At 41.0% G+C, this 20,404-nt stretch overlaps 1 protein-coding gene across 3 annotated transcripts in view; it reads right to left on the bottom strand.

Annotated features, from left to right (window-relative positions):
* zmym2 (zinc finger, MYM-type 2) overlaps window positions 1–20,404 on the bottom strand; it is a 37,573-nt gene that overhangs the window by 15,621 nt on the left and 1,548 nt on the right. For 2 of the 3 annotated variants that reach the window (XM_086265900.1, XM_086265901.1), the window contains exons 2-8: window positions 10,652–11,341; window positions 10,048–10,216; window positions 8,519–8,673; window positions 8,042–8,190; window positions 7,632–7,794; window positions 6,379–6,591; window positions 578–728 (exon numbers count right to left, since the gene is read on the bottom strand). In XM_086265900.1, coding sequence (XP_086122026.1) covers window positions 578–728; window positions 6,379–6,591; window positions 7,632–7,794; window positions 8,042–8,190; window positions 8,519–8,673; window positions 10,048–10,216; window positions 10,652–11,326 — 1,675 coding nt within the window. In that variant the 5' untranslated portion in view covers window positions 11,327–11,341. Of the gene's footprint in view, window positions 1–577; window positions 729–6,378; window positions 6,592–7,631; window positions 7,795–8,041; window positions 8,191–8,518; window positions 8,674–10,047; window positions 10,217–10,651; window positions 11,342–14,231; window positions 14,325–20,404 lie in introns of all 3 variants that reach the window. The other variant, XM_086265899.1, reaches the window with a different exon arrangement.

Here is a 20,404-nt window from a genome sequence, read left to right as displayed (position 1 = left end):
TGTGATTGTCCGTTGTTATTTGTAACCTTAGTTCGTCCATCTTGTTCGCCAAGGATCTGACATTCGAGAGATATAAACTCGGGAGCGGTGGTTTGAAAGGCTTCCTCCTTAGCCTGGTTAGCACGCCAGCCCGGCAGCCTCGCTTCCTCCTTCTCTCTCGTCGCCGTCTGCGTCTCCCTCCCGCCGGAATAGTAATCCAAGGAGCGCCCGGTCTCCTCGCTACTTCCTCTGGTATTTTGTGTGAGTGGATAAATTCCATGGTCACGCTCACACGGTAACTCACTCCGATCTTAAGAAGATCATGTCTGCTGAAGATGTTATTCGCTTGACTGATCGCGCACAAAACAAAACACAAAACGTACAAAGATAACCAAACACCACACTGACCAGTGGTACATCGAGCTGCTGCAACTGTGTGCGCCGCCATCTTAGTTTGTAACATAACCATGACAAATGGTACCTGTGCAGAAATATGGATCTCTAGGTTAAGTCTCTGGACTAAAAAAAGGCTGAAAGTGAAAGCTAAATTATGAGAGAGCTGTTTCAAAGTTGCTGCTTGTGTATTGTGGTTACTCACTGATGATGGATGTTGTTGTCAGCTTGCCCTTGTTCATACAATTAACAGAGCAGTAGGAGACCATGGTGCCACCTGCCCCGACGCTATGGAGTACCTCTCCCGTCTTAATCAGTGTTTTGCAAGACAGGCAGCTCTCAAGTTTACTGTGAGCCTGAGAGAGACAGGGAAAGCACCACAACTTAACAAGACATCGCTAACTGATCATGCTAACAGATACAAAATGTGGCAACAACAAAATGTTTTGAATGTTTGTAAACCTTCTGGGAAGCTAGCATCTTAGACTTCTGATGAACGCTTTCAACAGTCCACATGTTTGTTTTGAGATCCATTTCCCACCGTTTGGCCCAGAGATTAGAACTATTACTGAAACTTGCAGTGATGACCTCAGGCTGTAAAACTACTCACTGGTTTTCTTAATAAAATGAATGTTTAACCTTTGAAAGACAAAAAGAACAATATGTTCACAAATGTTGTGAAAATGGAACTGAATACTTGAGACTATGCCATTTGCCTTGTTATTCATTTGTAAGAAAAGTTTGACATTTTTTGAAAAAACAAACAAAAACAAACATTAACACAATGGCAGAATAGTAAGGTTTGGCAGATCTCAGGGTCATTCTCATTCACTCATTTGTTGTGGATTTATCCTTCAGTGGGACACCAACACTGAACCCCTACAATGTAATCTATAGTGTAATCTGACTTGCACCTCCCTAGAACAATAACTACGCACGGCGTTGACGCAGCCTGCAACGATTGTGACTGGTTGGTTCAGTACTGTTGAGTCCTTGGGTGCTTTTCCAGCTACTTTTTTGCCACAGTTTTTGATTTTATCAATAAGAGAATATCACAATCATCTCATGCTAATCATAGCATTAATATACACTCACAAATGTCAACAAAATCAGAAACTCAGAATGAACATGAGGGAAAAAAGAAGTGAAAAAAAAAACCAAAAAACTTTAGGACCCAAAAAAATGATGGAAAACAAGGAGCAAGGATCCAGGGGGGAAAGAAGACCGGGCATTTTATTTGTTTCTATTGTGTGGCACCGCATGTAAAAACACTGGGACACAATCATATGGTAATTAACACATAATGCACCAGCACAAGCATAAATAAACGTCCACCACTTACGTGGGTTAAATCATAGACTCACAAAGATTCCCCAAAGGAGTCTAAATCAGGCCTCAGGTGGGGATGCTGCCTGAGTAAAGGCATGTAGGAGGCAGGACGCACAAATCTTCTGCAAGATTAACTGGACATCACACACTTTGTATTAAGGAGTTGGAAAATTAAAATCTGTTTAAATATTTGCTATATACACAGCTCAGCTGGTTCAGGAATCCCCTGCATGTAGGGATGGGTTCCCACTGTTTCAATTCCTTGGAATCGTTTGCCATTTTTGCAAACTATTCCCTTATCGATTCCAGTCGCCCCAAATGACGTCACCACGTTGCGGAGCGTCATTTACCTGGCAGGAAACATGGTACCTAAGCGGCTCAAACACTCAAAAGTTTGGTTATACTTTACGAGAACGGATAACAACAGGACAACTTGCAATACTTGCAAAGTAGATATTTCATTTAAGGGAGGAAACACTACGAATATGCAAAAGCATTTGCTCACAAAACACACGATGACCTTAAATGAATGTCGTGTTTTTAATTCCGCTCCGGGTTCGTGAATCTCAACCCAGCAGCAGCGGTAACGTTTGTACGTCCTCTCCCGTTAACTCGGCAGGTAAATAATCAACTAACAGTGCATATTATGTTAGCGCGATCTGCCTTATTACAAAACCTGCCATTACTGTGCATTTAGGTGACCATGATGAGAGAGACAGAGTCTGGCTCACATGCTGGCAGTTCTTGCTGCAGTCTACTGGTAGCGTCTCCTTTCAGGCCAGGATAGACGAAAGTCACCGATCAGTGACTAATCACCTCAAGAATATTTCAAGGATAAAAGATCTGATGTCTCAACAGGACCTGGAAAAAACTAGTCCATGCATTCATCTTTAGTGATTACTGTAACAGCATCTTTACAGGTCTACCTAAAAAATTAGTCAGACAACTACAGCTCATTCAGAACTCTGCTGCTCGAGTCCTCACTAAGACCAAAAAAGTGGACCACATCAGTCCAGCTCTGAGGTCTTTACACTGGCTGCCTGTCCGTCAGAGGATAGACTTTAAAGTTCTGATGCTGGTCTATAAAGCTCTGAATGGTTTAGGACCAAAATACATCAGTGACCTCCTGACCCAGTATGAACCTTCCAGATCCCTCAGGTCATCTGGATCCGGTCTTTTATCAGTTCCCAGAGTCAGAACCAGACACGGAGAAGCTGCATTCAGCTTTTATGCTCCTTATATCTGGAACAAACTCCCAGAAAGCCTCAGATCAGCTGAAACACTCAGTTTATTTAAATCCAGGTTGAAGACTCACCTGTTCTCAGCTGCATTTGAATAAAGCACCAAACCACTGTTCATCTACAATCACGATGAACACCGGTGTACCACAAGGCTGTGTGATGAGCCCTTTCCTCTACTCCCTCTTCACCCACGACTGCAGACCTGCTGATGGTTCCAACACCATCATTAAGTTTGCAGATGACACCACGGTGATTGGCCTCATCAGTGACAACGATGAGGCCGCCTACAGGGAGGAGGTGGATCGTCTGGCTGAGTGGTGCGACAGAAACAACCTGCTGCTTAACACCGAGAAGACCAAGGAGCTCATCGTGGACTACAGGAGGAATGCTGACCCACATCCACTCATCCACATTAAGGGGACGGCTGTGGAGCGTGTGAGCAGCTTCAAGTTCCTGGGAGTCCACATCTCCGAGGATCTCACCTGGACGACCAACTGCTCCAAGCTGGTCAAGAAGGCTCACCAGCGCCTCTTCTTCTTGAGGACTCTGAGGAAGAACCACCTGTCCTCAGACATCCTGGTGAACTTCTATCGCTGCACCATCGAGAGCATCCTGACCAACTGTATAACAGTCTGGTACGGGAACTGCTCTGCCTCGGACCGGAAGGCGTTGCAGAGGGTCGTGAAAACTGCCCAGCGCATCGCGGGAGCACCACTTCCTGCCATAAATGACATCTACGGGAAGCGGTGTCTGAAAAGGGCTGGGAAAATCATCAAAGACCCCAGTCACCCATCACATGGACTCTTCACCCTCCTGCCCTCTGGGAGGCGCCACAGGAGCCTCCGGACTAAGACCACCAGGTACCGGAACAGCTTCTTCCCCACAGCTGTCAGACTCCTGAACTCTGCCTCCTGACATCTGACCCACGTTAAACTCATGGACTGAACATACACACACCCACAATGGACAACTGTACCCTCAAACACAATAATAACATGGACTGAACCACCACTCACAACCACCAGCACTTTATATAGCCTCTGTAGAAACTATCTACACCCTCACTTATCTTACCTGCACTACTGTATAGTTCTGTATAAATAATCATTCTGTACAATACGATAATTTTAATTCTACAACTGTTTATAACTTGCATAGTTCCCATTTCTGTATAGCTGTATATCTCAGATTCTGTAAAGTTATTTATTTCATATTCTGTATAGTTTTTCATATTTATATCCTGTTCATAGCCTGTACATAGCTTGTACTCACTACAGCCTGTACATACCTATAGTTATAGAATATTCACAACATACTTCATACCGTGTACATTATAACATACCATAATAGACCCATTTCTGTAATATACTCACATATCTATATTATTGCTAATATATATTGTAATATACCTATATCACTAAAGCACTTCTGGATGGATGCAAACTGCATTTCGTTGCCCTGTACCTGTGCATGTGCAATGACAATAAAGTTGAATTCTATTCTATTCAAATCCACACTTAAGCTTAAATTTCAAAACTTGCATTTAACTACTGATTTTATATACTGTTTTGTTTGTTTGTTTATTAGTTAGTTAGTTTGTTTGTTTGCTTTAATCAATTTTAAATCATGCTTTTTATTTGTTTTTGTTTCTAATGTCTCTGTAAAGCACTTTGAATCACCTTGTTGTTGAATTGTGCTATACAAATAAACTTGCCTTGCCTAAGTTTGTGGTAAAAGGCTTGCACCCATTTGCCACAGCAGATGATTTTCAGTAAGTGAATGTGTTTAATTGTAGGCAGGGACATTACTGGATATTCTTGTGTCATTGCTATAGAATATTTTATATTACACTTTGTTATTGCTACAGAAGAATATTGATTTTATTATTTTACATTTACAATTTTTTTCCCTGGGGACCCTGTGACACCCCATTGAAGAGCCGTAGGCTGGATCTCTTAAGATCTCACTGTTGGGTTTGTAAGGCCATGTTACTCCTAAATTTCTATCTTGTTCAAAGAGAAGATAAAACAAAGTTCTAAGCTATTCGACCTTAGTGTTCTCCTTTTTTTAAAAAGAATCGATAAAGAATCGAATCGTTAAACAGAATCGAAAATGGAATCGGAATCGTGAAAATCTTATCAATACCCATCCCTACCTGCATGTGTAAACAAAGCTTTAGTGGATTATATTCCACAGTTTCAAAGAACTGAAAATATGGACTTCAATTCTTACTCTAAAACAGACTTCTTAGTTGCATAAGAAAATTCACAATCTGTCTGATAAAGAAACAGTACAGCCCAGAATTGGACACACAGGCCTGTTATCTGCATGCTTTCTAACACTGACAGTGTCCAAGTGGTTTCCTGCAATTACTAGAGGAACGTCCAATAGGTTGCCGTTGCCAAGCAACAAATTAAATTTCAACCTGCAATTTTTCACAAACATTTCTCTCCAACATAATTCAGCTGTACAATGTTCAGGAAAAATGTATTAATAATTTTGAAAGCTTGAGGAGAAAAAAACAGGTGGGCCGAGCACTGGCATGCTCTGCTTGGATACTAACATACAACACAACTGCAAGAAGGACAGACCTACATCTCTGACCTGCCATTTGGTTAACGGGTGACAGGCAAACAATGACAGCAGTTCCTGAATTTTCTAACTCTACAAAACAACACAAAGACAGAAACTCAAAAAATATCCTCCTAAGTATGTAAAATAAATATAGTAGAACTTTTGAAATGTACTCTAGAAATAATTGTGACATGACTTCATAAAATTCAGAAATCTCTAAAAGGGCTGGTGGTGTAAGACAAACTAAAAGCACCAGTGTTGCTTCTGTCTGCACTCCTCCTTCAAGCCATATGTGAAACATTTGATCATTCAAGCAGCCATTTTGCTTTCTGTACAAAATTTGTAGGACTGACTCACTCCAGCTTTCATTCATTTTGTGCCTCACTTGAATATGTATTGCTGACAGCACAGCAGTGTTACTTAAATACCAACTTCTTCTTTAAAAAAGGTGGATGAGTAATGCAGGATTTATACTTTTACATGGAATCTGCGACAGATGTACGTCATGACTGAAAACGCTTCTGAAACCCAACACCGTGACTTTACGTGCACCATCCTAGAAATGTAGCACACATACAGCACACTGAATCAGCCTGCAATGACTCAAAGTATTCTCTGCCATTTTTACATTTACAGTTATACTTCTCTTGGTGCCATTTTTTAAAATCTCCAAGAAGAGAATGGATCAACTCAAAAAGAGAACAGCTTCCTGTTTATCTGTGTGCATGTGTGTGTTGTACAAGTAAGAGTTTCACCACAGATAAATTAAAATTCCTCAAAGTTCTGGCCATCAAAGCAGCACCATGATGTCCTAAAATCCACTGAATAAAATAAAAGGATCACAGCTTTCCCACTGGCTCACCTGCTTGTACTCCCTGATGCAGTTCTGGCAGCAGAAGCGTTTCTGCTGACCGTCGACCAGAAGCGAGTGATTGGCTGATGCCCGGCTGGGAAGGTAGTCACCACATTGCTCACAGCAGTTCATGATCAGACCATTGGCCCTGCGGTAAACGTTGAAACATGCGTCGCTGCAGATCTTATGGGTCACAGTCTTAAAGCTAACCTCATGCCGGATCTGCAGACAGCAAAACATCAGAAGGATCAAGAAGAGATGTTCACATTTTAAATGACATTTCTCCTGGTTGGTGTGGGTCATACTTTGTTTCAACTAATTCTAATGGAGTTCTAGCTTTGCTGAAAACATCCAACAGTAAAAAAATAAATAAAATTAAATTAAAATAAAATAAATAAAATTTAAAAAAAATACACAACTAAGATCTCCAACTTGTGTTGTTGAAATAATCAACAAAAAGATATGATAAATCCTGAATGCAGACTATAAAATCTAGTGGACTACTGTTAAACTAACAACAGACAATGATGGTAGAGCGTTCAAAAACAATCCAGAAAGACATTTTTAAAAATATTTTTAACCGAAAAGTTTGTTTTTTGGATGTGATCGTTACGAGACTAAGAGAGGGGTGCAGAAAAGAAAGCAAGATGTGAAAGGCTAAGCTCACAAACAGCGAAGCCAGGCAAGAGAAAAATACTTAATGAAAGTGTGGTTAGGAGAAACATAATAAATCAGATAACGAGGGAGAGCGAAATTGTCATACCACCATTTCTGACTATGTTTATTAAGAGTCGAGGAAGAGGGGGGGCTGATAAAGTGCAACAGGATTCAAGCATGAAATATTTATTTATTCAAAACAAACACCCAAGCCAAGGATGTAAATAATGAAGGGATGTTGAAGCCCAGCACAACAAGAGCCGAGCCCTGAGGCTCCGTGTGTGTGTTAGCACCACATTACGGTCAAAGGCGTTTGGTTTTCTGATGCTTTTTTTCCCTTTTGCATGCTGCAGGAGCTTGCTTGTGGAGTTGAGAGTCCATCATCTATTTAGGTAAATGATGATGAAATTTACAGACCATGGATACTACAAAACACACACACAGACCTGAACCTTTCCACTGTGCAGGTGTACCTAACACTGCTGAGTCAGTGTAAAATTCATGTGTTTAACCCCAGTGTTACTTTGGTTTTACTCATTGCCACTGAATTATTTATTCCATTGTTGTCATCAGAACCCAGTGCTAAGAAAGTTAGACAGACTGACCTCCGTGTGCTTGCCGCAGACGGTGCATTTGGTTTTGAGGTTTGATTTGGGAGGATTTTGCTTGTTCTCATATGTGCCTAAGCAGCCAGTGCTGCAGAACTCCTGGAAAGACTCGCTGGAGTCGACCTGGGCCACAATGGTACCCTTCATGTTTGTGATGTCCCTGGAAAACAAACACAGAGGCTTTGTGAGGAAAACATCTCCAGAGAATGTGGATTAGATAGCATAATAAAAGCTGTGCTCATTCATGTTTATGACAACTGGAAATAAGATTTTTTTTTTTTTTTTTTTTAAACCTTCGCTTTCAATAAACTCTGTTGTTGCAACTTTACTCTTTTTTAATGAACTCCAAATGCACTGTATAATCGTAAATCCTAAATATAAAATATCTCCTTCAATGTCAGACTTACTTTTTGCACATGGTGCAGCTCTTCTTGGGGGCAGGTTTGTGTGAGAAGGCAGACAGACAGGTGGTGGAGCAGAAAAGGTGTGTGGAGCCTTTACGCTGGTAGGCTGTTTGGCCTTTTTTCAGAGGCTTTTTACAGTTTGCACAGGTCACCTGGAACGAGCAAACATAGTAATGATTGAGCTGCAGGAAGTAACGAATACAGGGAAAGGGTCTTAAAAATTTCTAAAGAAAGTTTCAGTGCACTGTTTGCATAAATTATGTACAGCATGTAGTAGGAAGTGGGTAGCAGATTAGATTAACATACTTAAATATGTTTATACTTAAATCATACTTTTACTAAAAATATAAAAAGGGTAGACACAAAAAGTAAACACTCTGCTTCAACCCTGGATTTAAATTCTGAAATGTAAAATTTTCCAGATCGTTTGCACTATAACTAACGCAATTACACAGGACTTGAATGACCACAGTGGATCACCTTGACTGTCCTGGGCTGTGGCTGGGAGCCTGAGGAGGAAGTAGTTGAGGAAGACTGGCCTGGAGGTTTGGGCAGCGAAGTGGCTGGTGATGGAGAGTCCACCCCTGTCTGCTTTTGGTTGCGGGGGACTGAAGCTGACTGAGAAATCCAAGAATCTGCAGGGAAAGATGGAAAGAAAGTTACCTGGAATGTTTTTTAAAATTGTATATAAATATATATAATGCTATGTCTGCACTAAACATTGATCTGCTATACAGACATGAAACAATGACAACAATAATTTTAAGTAAATAAAGAAATAAACCTCCAGAAGTCATATTTAGAGGACTAGCTCCTGACAACAGCACCATCTAGAGTCTACATGGAGGTTGACAGGAACTGCCAAAAGGCTGGCATATAAACTCAAGTCCAGAAAGTGTATGATGAGCAAACACCAAACTTCCTGTAGATCTGCAATATCGCACATTTTGTTTAAGCACCAAATTTTTCAAAAAGTAAAAGAGTGGAGGGGGAGCTGTTAGTCAAGGATTTTAAAACTAATTTAATCAATTCTTACAATCACAGCCTAAACAAAGATTCCATCAAAAGCATGCTTTTGATTGGTCAAATCAATGCTTTGCTGAATGACACACTGTGCTGTTACAGAAGTCGAGCTGTGTTAAACTTTCAGTCAGATGGATCTGAGTTTGAGGAAATCATATTAGACAATACATAAAGAAATGCAGGCTGACCAACAATCTAACTGTCTTTCTGGTAATTCCAACTGAGAAAGGTTTGATGCTAATTTACATAAGGTTTACATATGAAAACACAGTGAGTGTGTTCACATGGACACGGTTATCCAGGTTATCAAGCTGTTGTATGGGTATGACTACTGTCTGCCGCATGTGCTGGTGTCTGCAAAACTTAAACACAAAATCCACACCATGACATTCATGGAACCATTTAATTAGAAAGATTCGTTGTGGCTGTTGACCTGACATTATCCTGTGACCCGTCTAAACAGATAAGGACATTTTCCTCCCACCTATGTATTATTTAATTCCATCATTAGTTAAGAGATCGACGATCTCTTAAGTTAGGAGTTAAAATGACTACAGAAACAGAAAACAGCATCACCAATCTGAATAAAATCCACCTGAACACAAAAGTTGTCTAAAGTTTCTGGCCAAAGATATTAATCTGCACCTGACTGACTCTAGGATTGTGATTATATTAATTGTCAACGAGACATCCAGCACCCATTTTCTTTTTTTATTTGAATTAGTATGAGCAACCCTCCATTCAAAATGAGTTGGTCATTAAGAACAGAGCTAAAGAGCGATTTCAAGGCAAAGTATTGAAACACAACAACTTCTCCAAACCCCACACACACACACACACACACACACACACACACACACACACACACACACACACACACACACACACACACACACACACACACCATGTCGTAACCAAATCCAAACATCACATTCCTTTTATGCCAATTTCAGCATTTTAACATGAGAAAAATGTTATGTTCCTACCTGCTCTATTGTGTGTGCCCATGTCCCCATTCTGTACCAGTTGGCCCATGGGACCTGAGCCCCGCCCAGGGTTAAAGGAGGCAGTTGGTCGACCAGATGGGGTGTCAGGATTCAGGCTGAACGTATTGTGGATCTGTAGACCATTTTCTTCCACCTGGCCCTCACCTGCCTAAAAACACAAGTTAGTTATGTTAGTGTCAAAATATTAGAAACAAGGTGATGAGGAGGGAAAACTTAACACACGCGGGTGTCATATTCACTGCGATACACAAAACCAAAACTGAATCCAACTACATCAACTAGAGTAACTGCTGATGCATCTGATAAGTAGATACTGGCATAGCAGCTCGCTCAGGTGTCATTACAAAGAAATCATTATTTTCTTTGCCAAGAATAAAACCGCTGTGCCAAAAAGGAAAAAAAAACAAACACCTGCCTTCACCAACATTTACTAGTAGACATCATAAAAAGTCAGCACTAAAAATTAGGTGGAAGCAAAAAAATAAATAAAACTGAATTATACTAAATATTTAAAAAACAAAACATGAAAACATAATGAAAACTTCGACAGCCACAAAAAAAAAAAAGTTGTGGGTGTTCTTACTGCTGCGACAGCTGCTGCTCCTCCTTGCAGTGATGTCACAGAGGTTATCATCAGGTTCATGTCTGGCTGAGCATCCTCTGGATGTGGAGGGGAATTTACTGTGGAGCCTCCTTTCTGGCTAGCAGACCCTAATGTAGTGACACTGGCTATCCTGATCTCAGAATCTGGCTCAGTGCTACTGAGTGCACCTGGGGAGTGGGATGCAGATGTGCCTTCAGGAGGCACCGGAGTGGACGAGGATGTGTCTCTCTGTTCAGAGTCCTCCTCGTCGTCAATGACAATAGGCTCGGTTGTTGTGGTTGGAGGCTTCGGCGGTGCTGCTGCTGTAGATGCGTTGGAAGACGCAGGAGAGCCGGGGGTCTTTGCTGCTGTGGACGTGTCTACAGTTGCCACAGCAGCTGCCAGCTCTGGGCAGTCTGTGCTGGGCGTGTCTTGGGAGAGGGTTGTGGCAGAAGGCTGGGGAGCTTCCTCCCCTACAAGAACCACATCATCATCATTGTCCTCTGTGCTACCCTCCTTTGTGGCTCCATCTTCCGTTACCATGGAAACTGCCTCACTAGACTCTTCGGAAGGAGGCGTGGGGTTTTGCTGGGGAGAGGGAGTGGCATCCATGGGCTCCACCCGCTCCCCTACATCTTCTGCCACGACAGGGTTTGGTTCCGACTCCCCGTCCATCACAAAGGCAACCACCTGACAACGCACACAAAAAGCCAGTTAGGAAACAGCTATGCAAAGTTGGCGTTACTAATTAGTTTAATGACGTCTGACAGCATTACAGGTAGTTCAGGTGTCCCTAGACGCAAGCTTCCCCCACACAGCCAACTGATGCCCTACAGCTGTAATAGTCATTGTTACAATCACCACCCTGCCTGTCTTTACTGGCTTGCTTTTGGCAGTTATATTTAATGGCTACTTCACCATTCACATCATCTAATAAAAAGAAAAAAGTCCGACCAGATTTTCCCTTCTGTGGGGCATTTTAGGTGAGCTCACTCTTTGAAATGCCCGCCTAAATGTCAACCACTTCCAGATGTGAGGCCTTCATTTCACAAATACAGCCATAACTTTGATGCTCTGCTTACATCCACAGCAAAATTGGATGCCTTGCTGATGCTGGGGCAGTGATGTGAAGGTTTCCGCTGTGTTACTTCATTTAGGTCAAGAATGTCTGTGAGCACATTTGCCATCAAGATGGAAAAACTGCTACTCCAAGAAAACATAAAATAGAATAAAATAACTGCAAGAACACAAAAATTAATGACAAAAACATTTCAATCAATAATGGACCTGGTTAAGACTTTTCGTTAACTGGGTTTTCCTCAACAATGACTCACATTGCTCCTGAAAGAACAGGTCAAGGAGTTCATTTCAGAGCTCTTCAGCTGTACTAAACACAGAGGTTCAAATTTATCGATCAGTCTAACAATATGATAACTCCCATGACTTTTCTCTCCACTCAGATTCATTAAAAATCTGTTCATAGTTTAACAAAGCATGTAAACAGAGCAGTCTTTCTTGGTCTTAATCTACTACATTTTTTCCTAATGATTCTAATACTGTCAGAAGAGTATTTAAATGATAGGGATGTAGGCCGGTGAAGGGCTTTGTTCTCTACAGATAAACCTCTCTGGTTGCATTTACCACAAGAAAGCGGGAATCTAATGTTCAACACATGCAACGGCAGAGGTGACGTCTCCATGGGTGAGCATATGTGCCTGCCCAGCAACGGGGGCCCCTCCTCCTCACCATCACGCCTCTTCCTTTCATCCTCTTCTTCTCTCTTCCCGTTCCCTTAAGCTCCTTACCCAACTACAGGCAACTCTACTCCTCGTTTTCACCTGCTGCCTTTCACGTCTCTTCCGCCCTCCCTGCTTCTTATGCCTGTGTATCACTCAACACAGCTACTCTCTTGTTGTCCTTGGCAACCAGCGAAGCTACACCTTGGTTGCCGTGGTGATGGTAAAGCCCACCACCACCACAGGGACTTGTTTTGTGCACTACATCTGGGTGCTCTTGAGTTGACCAACACAACGTTTAAATGGTTGTGCGGTTCATGTGTGTGTCTCGTAAACTAAACGGCAGTGATGTACGTGCACGTAGTGTAAAAACATACAAACAAGTTAATTTGTTAACCATCTTACCCGATCCAAAAGAGAAGAAATAGGACAGAAAATGGAGTGATCTGAATGAGTGCCACATTCTGAATCAAATAATATTCAAGGCACTTTTGGGGAAGTCAGCAGTCTGTTGATCCCTCTCTGTCAAAATCTCCTTTTCATGTAACACAGCAGTGAGGGTGGCTGTAAGCCACATATCACATCACTGCTGACAGCTGCAGCACACACACACACACGACACTAACAGATGCTCGCTCATAGACACACTTCTATGGTGACAATGATCTTTGTAGCTCTGCTAATTACGCCAACAGTTGCCCAGAAGAGGAAGCGCCTGAAAGCACCTGAACACACGATCTGAGTTGTAAAAGAGCTACAGAGGAAGCCAGACATCACTGTGGTGGCCATTTTGGTCTCAGCACTGTGGGGCGCATCAAATAAAACTCGCAGCAGTACACAAGCATCTTTAAGGATGCAGGTAAATGACTGGGTTATTACAGTACATATGAAGAGAACTTTAGCTGTTGCCTCGTTAGCTTAATGAACAAACTGGTTTAGCAAGACTTCAGCATGAGCAGATTCGGCCCATATATATTTACCCTGGTTTTCCAGATTTTAAGCCCAGTATCAGAAATAGCAAAGGTGCTTAGCTGTGTGTCAAGGTCACCCTGACCTCCAAACATGCACCTAAAAACCAGTGACATCTCACAGCTTTGTATAGAAAACATGCTCATAATTACCGCTTTAACTGTTTGAATGGATCCAGATCAATATAGGCCTTTTAACACCAACACCAATACAGATTTTAAAATCTGATATATCAGTCAAGAGTTTTCTTTCAGACACATGAAACATAAATATTTGTTATGAGAGTTAAACTTGCTTCATTGTATACCTCTCTGATGGACAAACTATGCAACATGAACACTCATGACATGGTTAAAGAGTGGTTTTATCCACAGTTATAAATACCAGTACAGATGTATTGATAAATCACCAATATCCAATTTTTAAATATTGGCACTGAAAACTCTTTCACTGCAATGTGTGGCTTTTTTCCTTGTTATTTGATGTCAGCTTAAGGTGACAAAAGGTCATAAATATACCGCAAATGTTGAATTAGTTTTTAACAACGATTCACGGGTGCTCTCAACTTGGAGAGCAACAGGTGTAGATTCAACAAAAGGCATGGTTCATTCTTACAAACAGTAAGACACTTAAGCGAAGACCTGAGACCTAAGAGGCCACCGCAGAAAACATGTGTGTATGTTCGGAAGTGGACAGAACATTAGGAAGAAAAAATATAATTAGATAAATAAAACAACAAAACTCAAACTCTGTGGCCTTGTTAAGAAAAAACACCTTTTAAATAAGTGTTTGGCACAGCGGTGGAGTCATTAACACTTTAACATGTTATGTTTTCAGGTTGTGTCACTTTTCACACAGTTTTTCAGTCAACATACCAGCTCCTTGGCTTTAATGTTCCCACAGGACAGCTGTGAAGTAAAGCACTCCATTTGGACATATCTTCCAAAGTTTGTGGCTGCAGTTATGTCCTGCCCAAGAGACAGACAAAAGCAAAACTAAACAACTTCCAAACTGCAGACTTCTGGTTGGCAAAAGTGCTTCTGGTGCTTTATTTGTTCATATATCTATTGCAGTGATGAGCTTATCCCAGCCATTAAAAGGCTGTTGTTGGCTGCAACTAAAGATTATTTTGGTAGGTAACTACTCTGCCAATTTTTCCTCCATTAGTCAATAACTACTTCAATAACTCCTCTCTGCTTCCTGTGGGCAAACCTCCTATTCTAGGCTCCAGTGCCACATCTGCTCAAGTCTGCCCACCTGTGAATATCACCATGTAGTCTCATCCCATAGGAAATTAAAATAATGACCCAGGAAACATGAATTTGAAAATAATCAAATGTCTGTTTAATAATACTCAAACCATCAGAATAAAAATTAAATAAATAAGAAATATTAAGTCACACAAGTGTTAGTAGTACTTAAAATAAAGAAAATTTCAAATAGGAAACTAAAAAAGGCTTCTGTCCATAAGTTGAAGTAAAGCTTCAAATGAAATCAAAAATATTTTATTTTCCATTCCAAAATAACAAGTTTCCAAAGTTTACAGATGATTCAGTTCATGAATTCATGATTGCAGTGAACATCCTCTGGAGTAAGGCTTTCTCTTATCCTTGAGATGATGTTCCCAGCTGCTGATAACCATGCTAAAGATGACTCTGTCATGACTTTAGCCATTTGAAAGGTGCATTTGCCTCTTTACAGGACAAACTCATCTATACACCTGTGCTTAATACTAGTAAAACAGAACAAAACAGAATGAGAAAAGACAGTTACTAATCACAAATTTGGTTTTATATTTTATATAGAAATATATAAAAACTAGGAGGCAGTGTAGCTACTCCTGATTAATGGTTTGATATTGCATTTGATTCATTAGTTAACAAAACTAAAAAGGTGTTTGCTTAGCAAGTATCATCCTGAGAGGTTTTCAACAGGCAAGCTAACATAAAAATTACTTTACAAACATAAATATTACTATTCAGACATTATCATAAACATGGTATCAATGCGCGCCCTGACTTAACTCTCTAAAACTGACCCATCCAGAGCTCACGTCACAGCTCTAGGGTGCCGGCGTTTTAAATGCTTTTGCGTTGCATTAATGCTGTCGTGGAAGGAATGCTCTGCTTTCCACAGTCTGCATTCAACTTTGTTTTCTTTGAAATGCTTTCACATTTTTTAATAAAATCAGTTTCCATTTTCTTCCATCCTCCCGTTTTGTGGGTCGCACTACGTTCTTCTTCTCCATTAGTTCTGACTCCAGCCTCGACAGACAATAGAGGCGTTACTGCCCCCATATGTTCCTGTAGTTGACTGCAGTTACAAAAACGCATTTACGTGGTATTAGTATACGACGGGTTGACAATAAAAGTCAGCAATTATGCCGACAAATCACTGCAGGCCTACTTGCTATCTGGTTAGCTGGCGTTGCACAAGAGGCTGTTCAGCAGTGTAAATTTGTAGAATTCCAATTATAGCGTTTGGGCATGCATGTCACGAATGGAACCGGGTCACCAGTTCTTACTGATGATGTGACTACTGATAGAAGTAACAGTGTACAATGCTATAAGCCTGCTCCGTTTCAACCAAATGCTAATCTCTGTAATAAGATTTGCATTTGGTTGAATTCATGTGCAGAAAAAGTAGGAAAAGGGAAGAGGACTACTGGGTGTTTGAAGCTTTCTGATATCCATTTGTAGTGAACGTAGGAACCCCTGGTACTGGGTATTAGCTGGCTACACCAGAAGCCCCCCTCCCCCAAAAATTGGCTGCTGCTTCAAGAGGCCCAATTAGCAGACGTGTCATTGAGTTAAACAATTGATCAAATGCTCCAAAACTGATTGGACAAAGAATCACGATAAAGAAGTACGATGACACAAAATATACAAGAAGGATCCAAAAGCTGCATAAGACAAAGATGTAAAATTTTCTCAAATGAGTTAGTCCTCTGACCTTTACCCATCTCAGCCGGCTGTTAACATACTGAAGATGAAAATTATTTGAGGAAGGCCAAAATAACAGAAGCTACTGAAGGTGGTTGTAGTTTAGGCCCAGAAAAGCTTCTTATCAATAAGAAGCCCACTAATAGATGCACAAATGCAAGGGTAGCATTGGCTGGAAGACACAATGTGATTTCTGATCAGGGACATATCACAAGGGTCACCAAACCAGTGACCAGACTCAAGAACACATCGATGAAATTAAGATCAACCTGTACTAGAATGATGGCAGATAAAAGTAGTGAGAAGCCACGGAACAGATGACAATCTGAAGTGAAAAATGGTGGAGGCAGTGTAATGTAAGAGCATGCACGGCTTTCAGTAGCAATGTGTGACCAGTCTTCCCTGAAGATGTGACAGAACACAGAAGCAGCCAGATGACGTTTACTGGGATACAGTGCTGCTCAGATTCAGCCAAATTCAGTAAAGTTGATGGATAGTGCTTCACAGTAACACTCTCCAATGACCCAAGACATACTAAGAAAGCTGGAGTTATGGATGTGGAATATTCTGTAATAACCAATTCATTCACCTGATGTCAACCCAAGCAAGCTGTACTTCAACTTGCTGTAGACAAAACTAAAGGTGGAAAGCTCTACGAACAAACAGGAACTGAAGACAGCTGCAGCAAAGGCCACGATAGAGGAGGAGGAAACTTCTTGTTTGGTGATGGCTCCAGAATTCAGGTGGTTTCTCTCTGCAAAGGATACTCAAAGTATCAAACATGAAACCCATCTGTGGGGTTATGTTTAAAGGGAACCCCGACTATTATGACAAGTTACTCTAAATATGTTACAAATTATTTTTGTTATTCATTAAATCTTTGGTGTTTAAAACTATTTTGGAGCCATGGGAGTAGCCATGTTTTTTCGCACACAATGCATTCTGGGACGATGACGTGTATTGGTTGTCGGTAGTATAGGTGCTTTCGTTCAGCTAACCTGTTTTGGTTTTTAAAGTGTAGCAACCGTATTAATTAACTTGCCTATTAGTGACCTGGTTACGACTTGGTAGACCAGCACTATCCGGTCTTTTGGTCTGGCGTTATTAGCCATATCTGAGCCCAAACTCCGCTGCAAAAGTCAAAGGATCACTGCAGCATTACTAAGAGTTGAAAAACTGTCTAAATTTGTTCATCTGTAATAAAATGATCAGTGTGGCTGCTCTGCCAGGTGTAACAATTACGTGGCATCCATGAAAATGGGATTTATGACATTTAACTGAGTTAGAAGCTAGCAGGGAGTTAGCTTGCTAGCTTCCATCTAAATATAATTTACCATGTTCTGACTGAGAGATTTTTTTATCAAATTAAAACGTACAGCTCTGCTATCACTTCCAACATAAATAATGACAGGAAAGTAAACAGCAGTGACGTTTGTAGAGTTACTGAAGTTGGGCTAGCTTGTATATAATGATGTGCTACGTGATCGCTAGCACGACAAGCTATGTTAGCATAACATAAACAGTAAAGCTGGAGGACGAACGCTAACGAATGGAAGACTTTTTTCCACTCGATAAAAGTTAATATGAGGGTTCCCAATGGTTAGGGGTAAATGGCAAGATCCTGTAAATGGACCAAACGTCAGTCAGGAGAACCACTGAGATAATCCATCCACAATATAAGGGCTGGGCTAGTTACATCGTAAGGGTTTAAAAACTGAGCTTTAAAATGATTAGCAGTAATAAAAACCGTGAGAAGCCGGCAGTGATCACTGACTGTTTTTAGGAGATTGTATCTTGTTCGATTTAATCTCAACAAGGCATTAAAACATGTTAAAAACACAGTCTTATTAAATGCAGACTACTTTGGGCCCGCAAGCAGGATTCACAATGTTATCACTTAAAGACCGGATACCGGTCATGGAGGCTGACAAGTGCTGCCCAAAGAACATCTGGATTAAGACATACGGCTTCAAAAGGTTTTGGTACTTTACAACAAACACTCTCAGTCGCCGTTGCCATTGGCAAGCAGTAGCCACATAGACACCAGTAGTTTTCCCTCACTCTCTCGTCCTCGTCTGACGGATTGTTTTCATCTTCACCTAAACTAAGTGGTGGTTGACTATTTTCATGCTCTCTCTCAGTTTGCTCTGGTTCAAACTGGAAAGGCTGAACAGAAGCCATTTCCAGTGCGCTGCTAACTGTGAACTGGATGCGGTGCAACCGTATGACCTCACTACCCAGAGTGCATTGAGAAATAAATAACAATGGCAACCTACTGGTAAATCGGTTTTATATAAAATGTGCTTAAAAGGAAAACATTTGGTGTATTTTAATACCACATATGTTTTATTGAAAGCACAGTACATATTTTAGTGCAAACATGTCTTAATAGCCGGGGTTTCCTTTAATTTTCCACTTACATTTGAGCCAGAGAAAATGTGTTGGGCTTCTGTCACATTGTAAGGAAAGACTAGTCATCCATTGCTACTGGGAGCCATGCATGCTCATAGAATATCCTGCCTCTACCACATTTTACATTGACAACACATCTCTATGAAAGTTGAATTATTAAATTTGGTCAAATATTAAGGGCCTCAACAGTATATTGGTGCTGAAATTAAAAAAAATGTTTGACCTGATTTTCAAATAAAGTTAATTTAACTATCGTTTTCAATTCTCTTAGCACCATATCCAGCACGTGAGACACATGGTCGTAATGTGGAGTCAAGCAGTGCGCTCACGTCAAGTTTCCAACTAAGTCAGGAAATCGGCTGCAGGATAATTAACAAAGACTGACCCCATCCCATGTCTTCCCAAGATTTTTAAGCAGATTACTAGCAAAAAAACAAAAAACAAAAAATCTTTTTCTTTTGCCAAATTTCTTCATAACTAAAAAGTGACAAAATGAATAATAAAAAAAGTTAAAACATTCCCGCTACAAATTCTCAGTCTGCTCTGATGCTTTCAAATACCCGTTTTTTTCCAGCCAGACTGCTATTTTGCGTTACAAATGACTAAAGCGATTTCATGCTTATTTAAACTGTACTTCTTCATTGCAGGTATTTTCCAAGCAGAGAGAAGACGAAGAAAAATTTCAATATGCAAAAATGGGCTGCATATCTGTCCTATACTTTTTATCAAAGTACAAAGACTCTCTGATAACTGTATGCTTGGTAGAGAAATATAGGAGTTCACATTGTTAAATGCCACGGCTGCAAACTCAGCAGTCATTATATCAGAGGTGTATGTTTGCTGCTAATAAAGAGCTGCTCCACTGTAGAGCACTAGTGCCGAATAAGGAACACTTACTTGCTGTGACCATGTGACAGGAAGTACAAGGCAAAACAGAATGACATTCAAGATCAATACAATATGCTTGACTGTTCAAAAGAAGGATTGAATTCCAAGTCACTGACTTACTATAATTAGGTTCTTCCTTTAGAAGCGACAACCCAAGCTAATGTATATAAACACAACCTGCGCTAAGGCAATAACATGTCCGTAACCATGGTGTTAACTGGAGTCCAAATACTAGCCAGGAGACCCAAAGGAACCCACTCCCCCATTTGCAAGACCTCCCAAAAGCAAAGCAAAGCTGAGCTGCAGATAGATGCTTCATGCTTTTCTGGCCTGATATTCCACCAACAGAGAAATCTATGTGCAAAGCAACTCAATAGGGGGGGGGGATAGCCTGGTCTAGACTCAGTTCAGACTGCAATGCAGAGCTACGAGACAGCCTGCATTCACGTGGATGAGATGAAAACGAGGACCCAGCATTAATGAGCTCTGACATGCAACCTTGACTCCCAACGTCAACACCAGGTGAACGGAGAGGTGGGATGGCGCTGTGGCCGAGCCTGCCTCCATGCAACACACACACACACACCTCAACAAGACTAGCAGTTTAAAGCAACGCCTGCGCCACATCACCACCCCACAGAGGTGCTCGTCTACCTTTCCAACTGCATCAGTTTGCGCATGAAGCCACAGAAGTTGACATTTTTCCCCGTCTCTACCCCCAAGCAGGTCACAAGGTGGAGATGTGATAGCTGTTTGCGCCAGTATTTGCGCAGACAACAGCCGATTAATAAAATATTCAAATTAAA

This window comes from Aulonocara sp. 'chitande type north' Nkhata Bay, linkage group LG16 (assembly GCF_057382095.1).
Source record: "Aulonocara sp. 'chitande type north' Nkhata Bay isolate Kocher_YH1m ecotype deep benthic linkage group LG16, A_spYH_male_GT1.1, whole genome shotgun sequence".
NCBI classification, from domain to species: Eukaryota; Metazoa; Chordata; class Actinopteri; order Cichliformes; family Cichlidae; genus Aulonocara; species Aulonocara sp. 'chitande type north' Nkhata Bay.
Note: the sequence above shows the minus strand (reverse complement) of the source record. Positions and strands in the feature narration are given on the sequence as shown.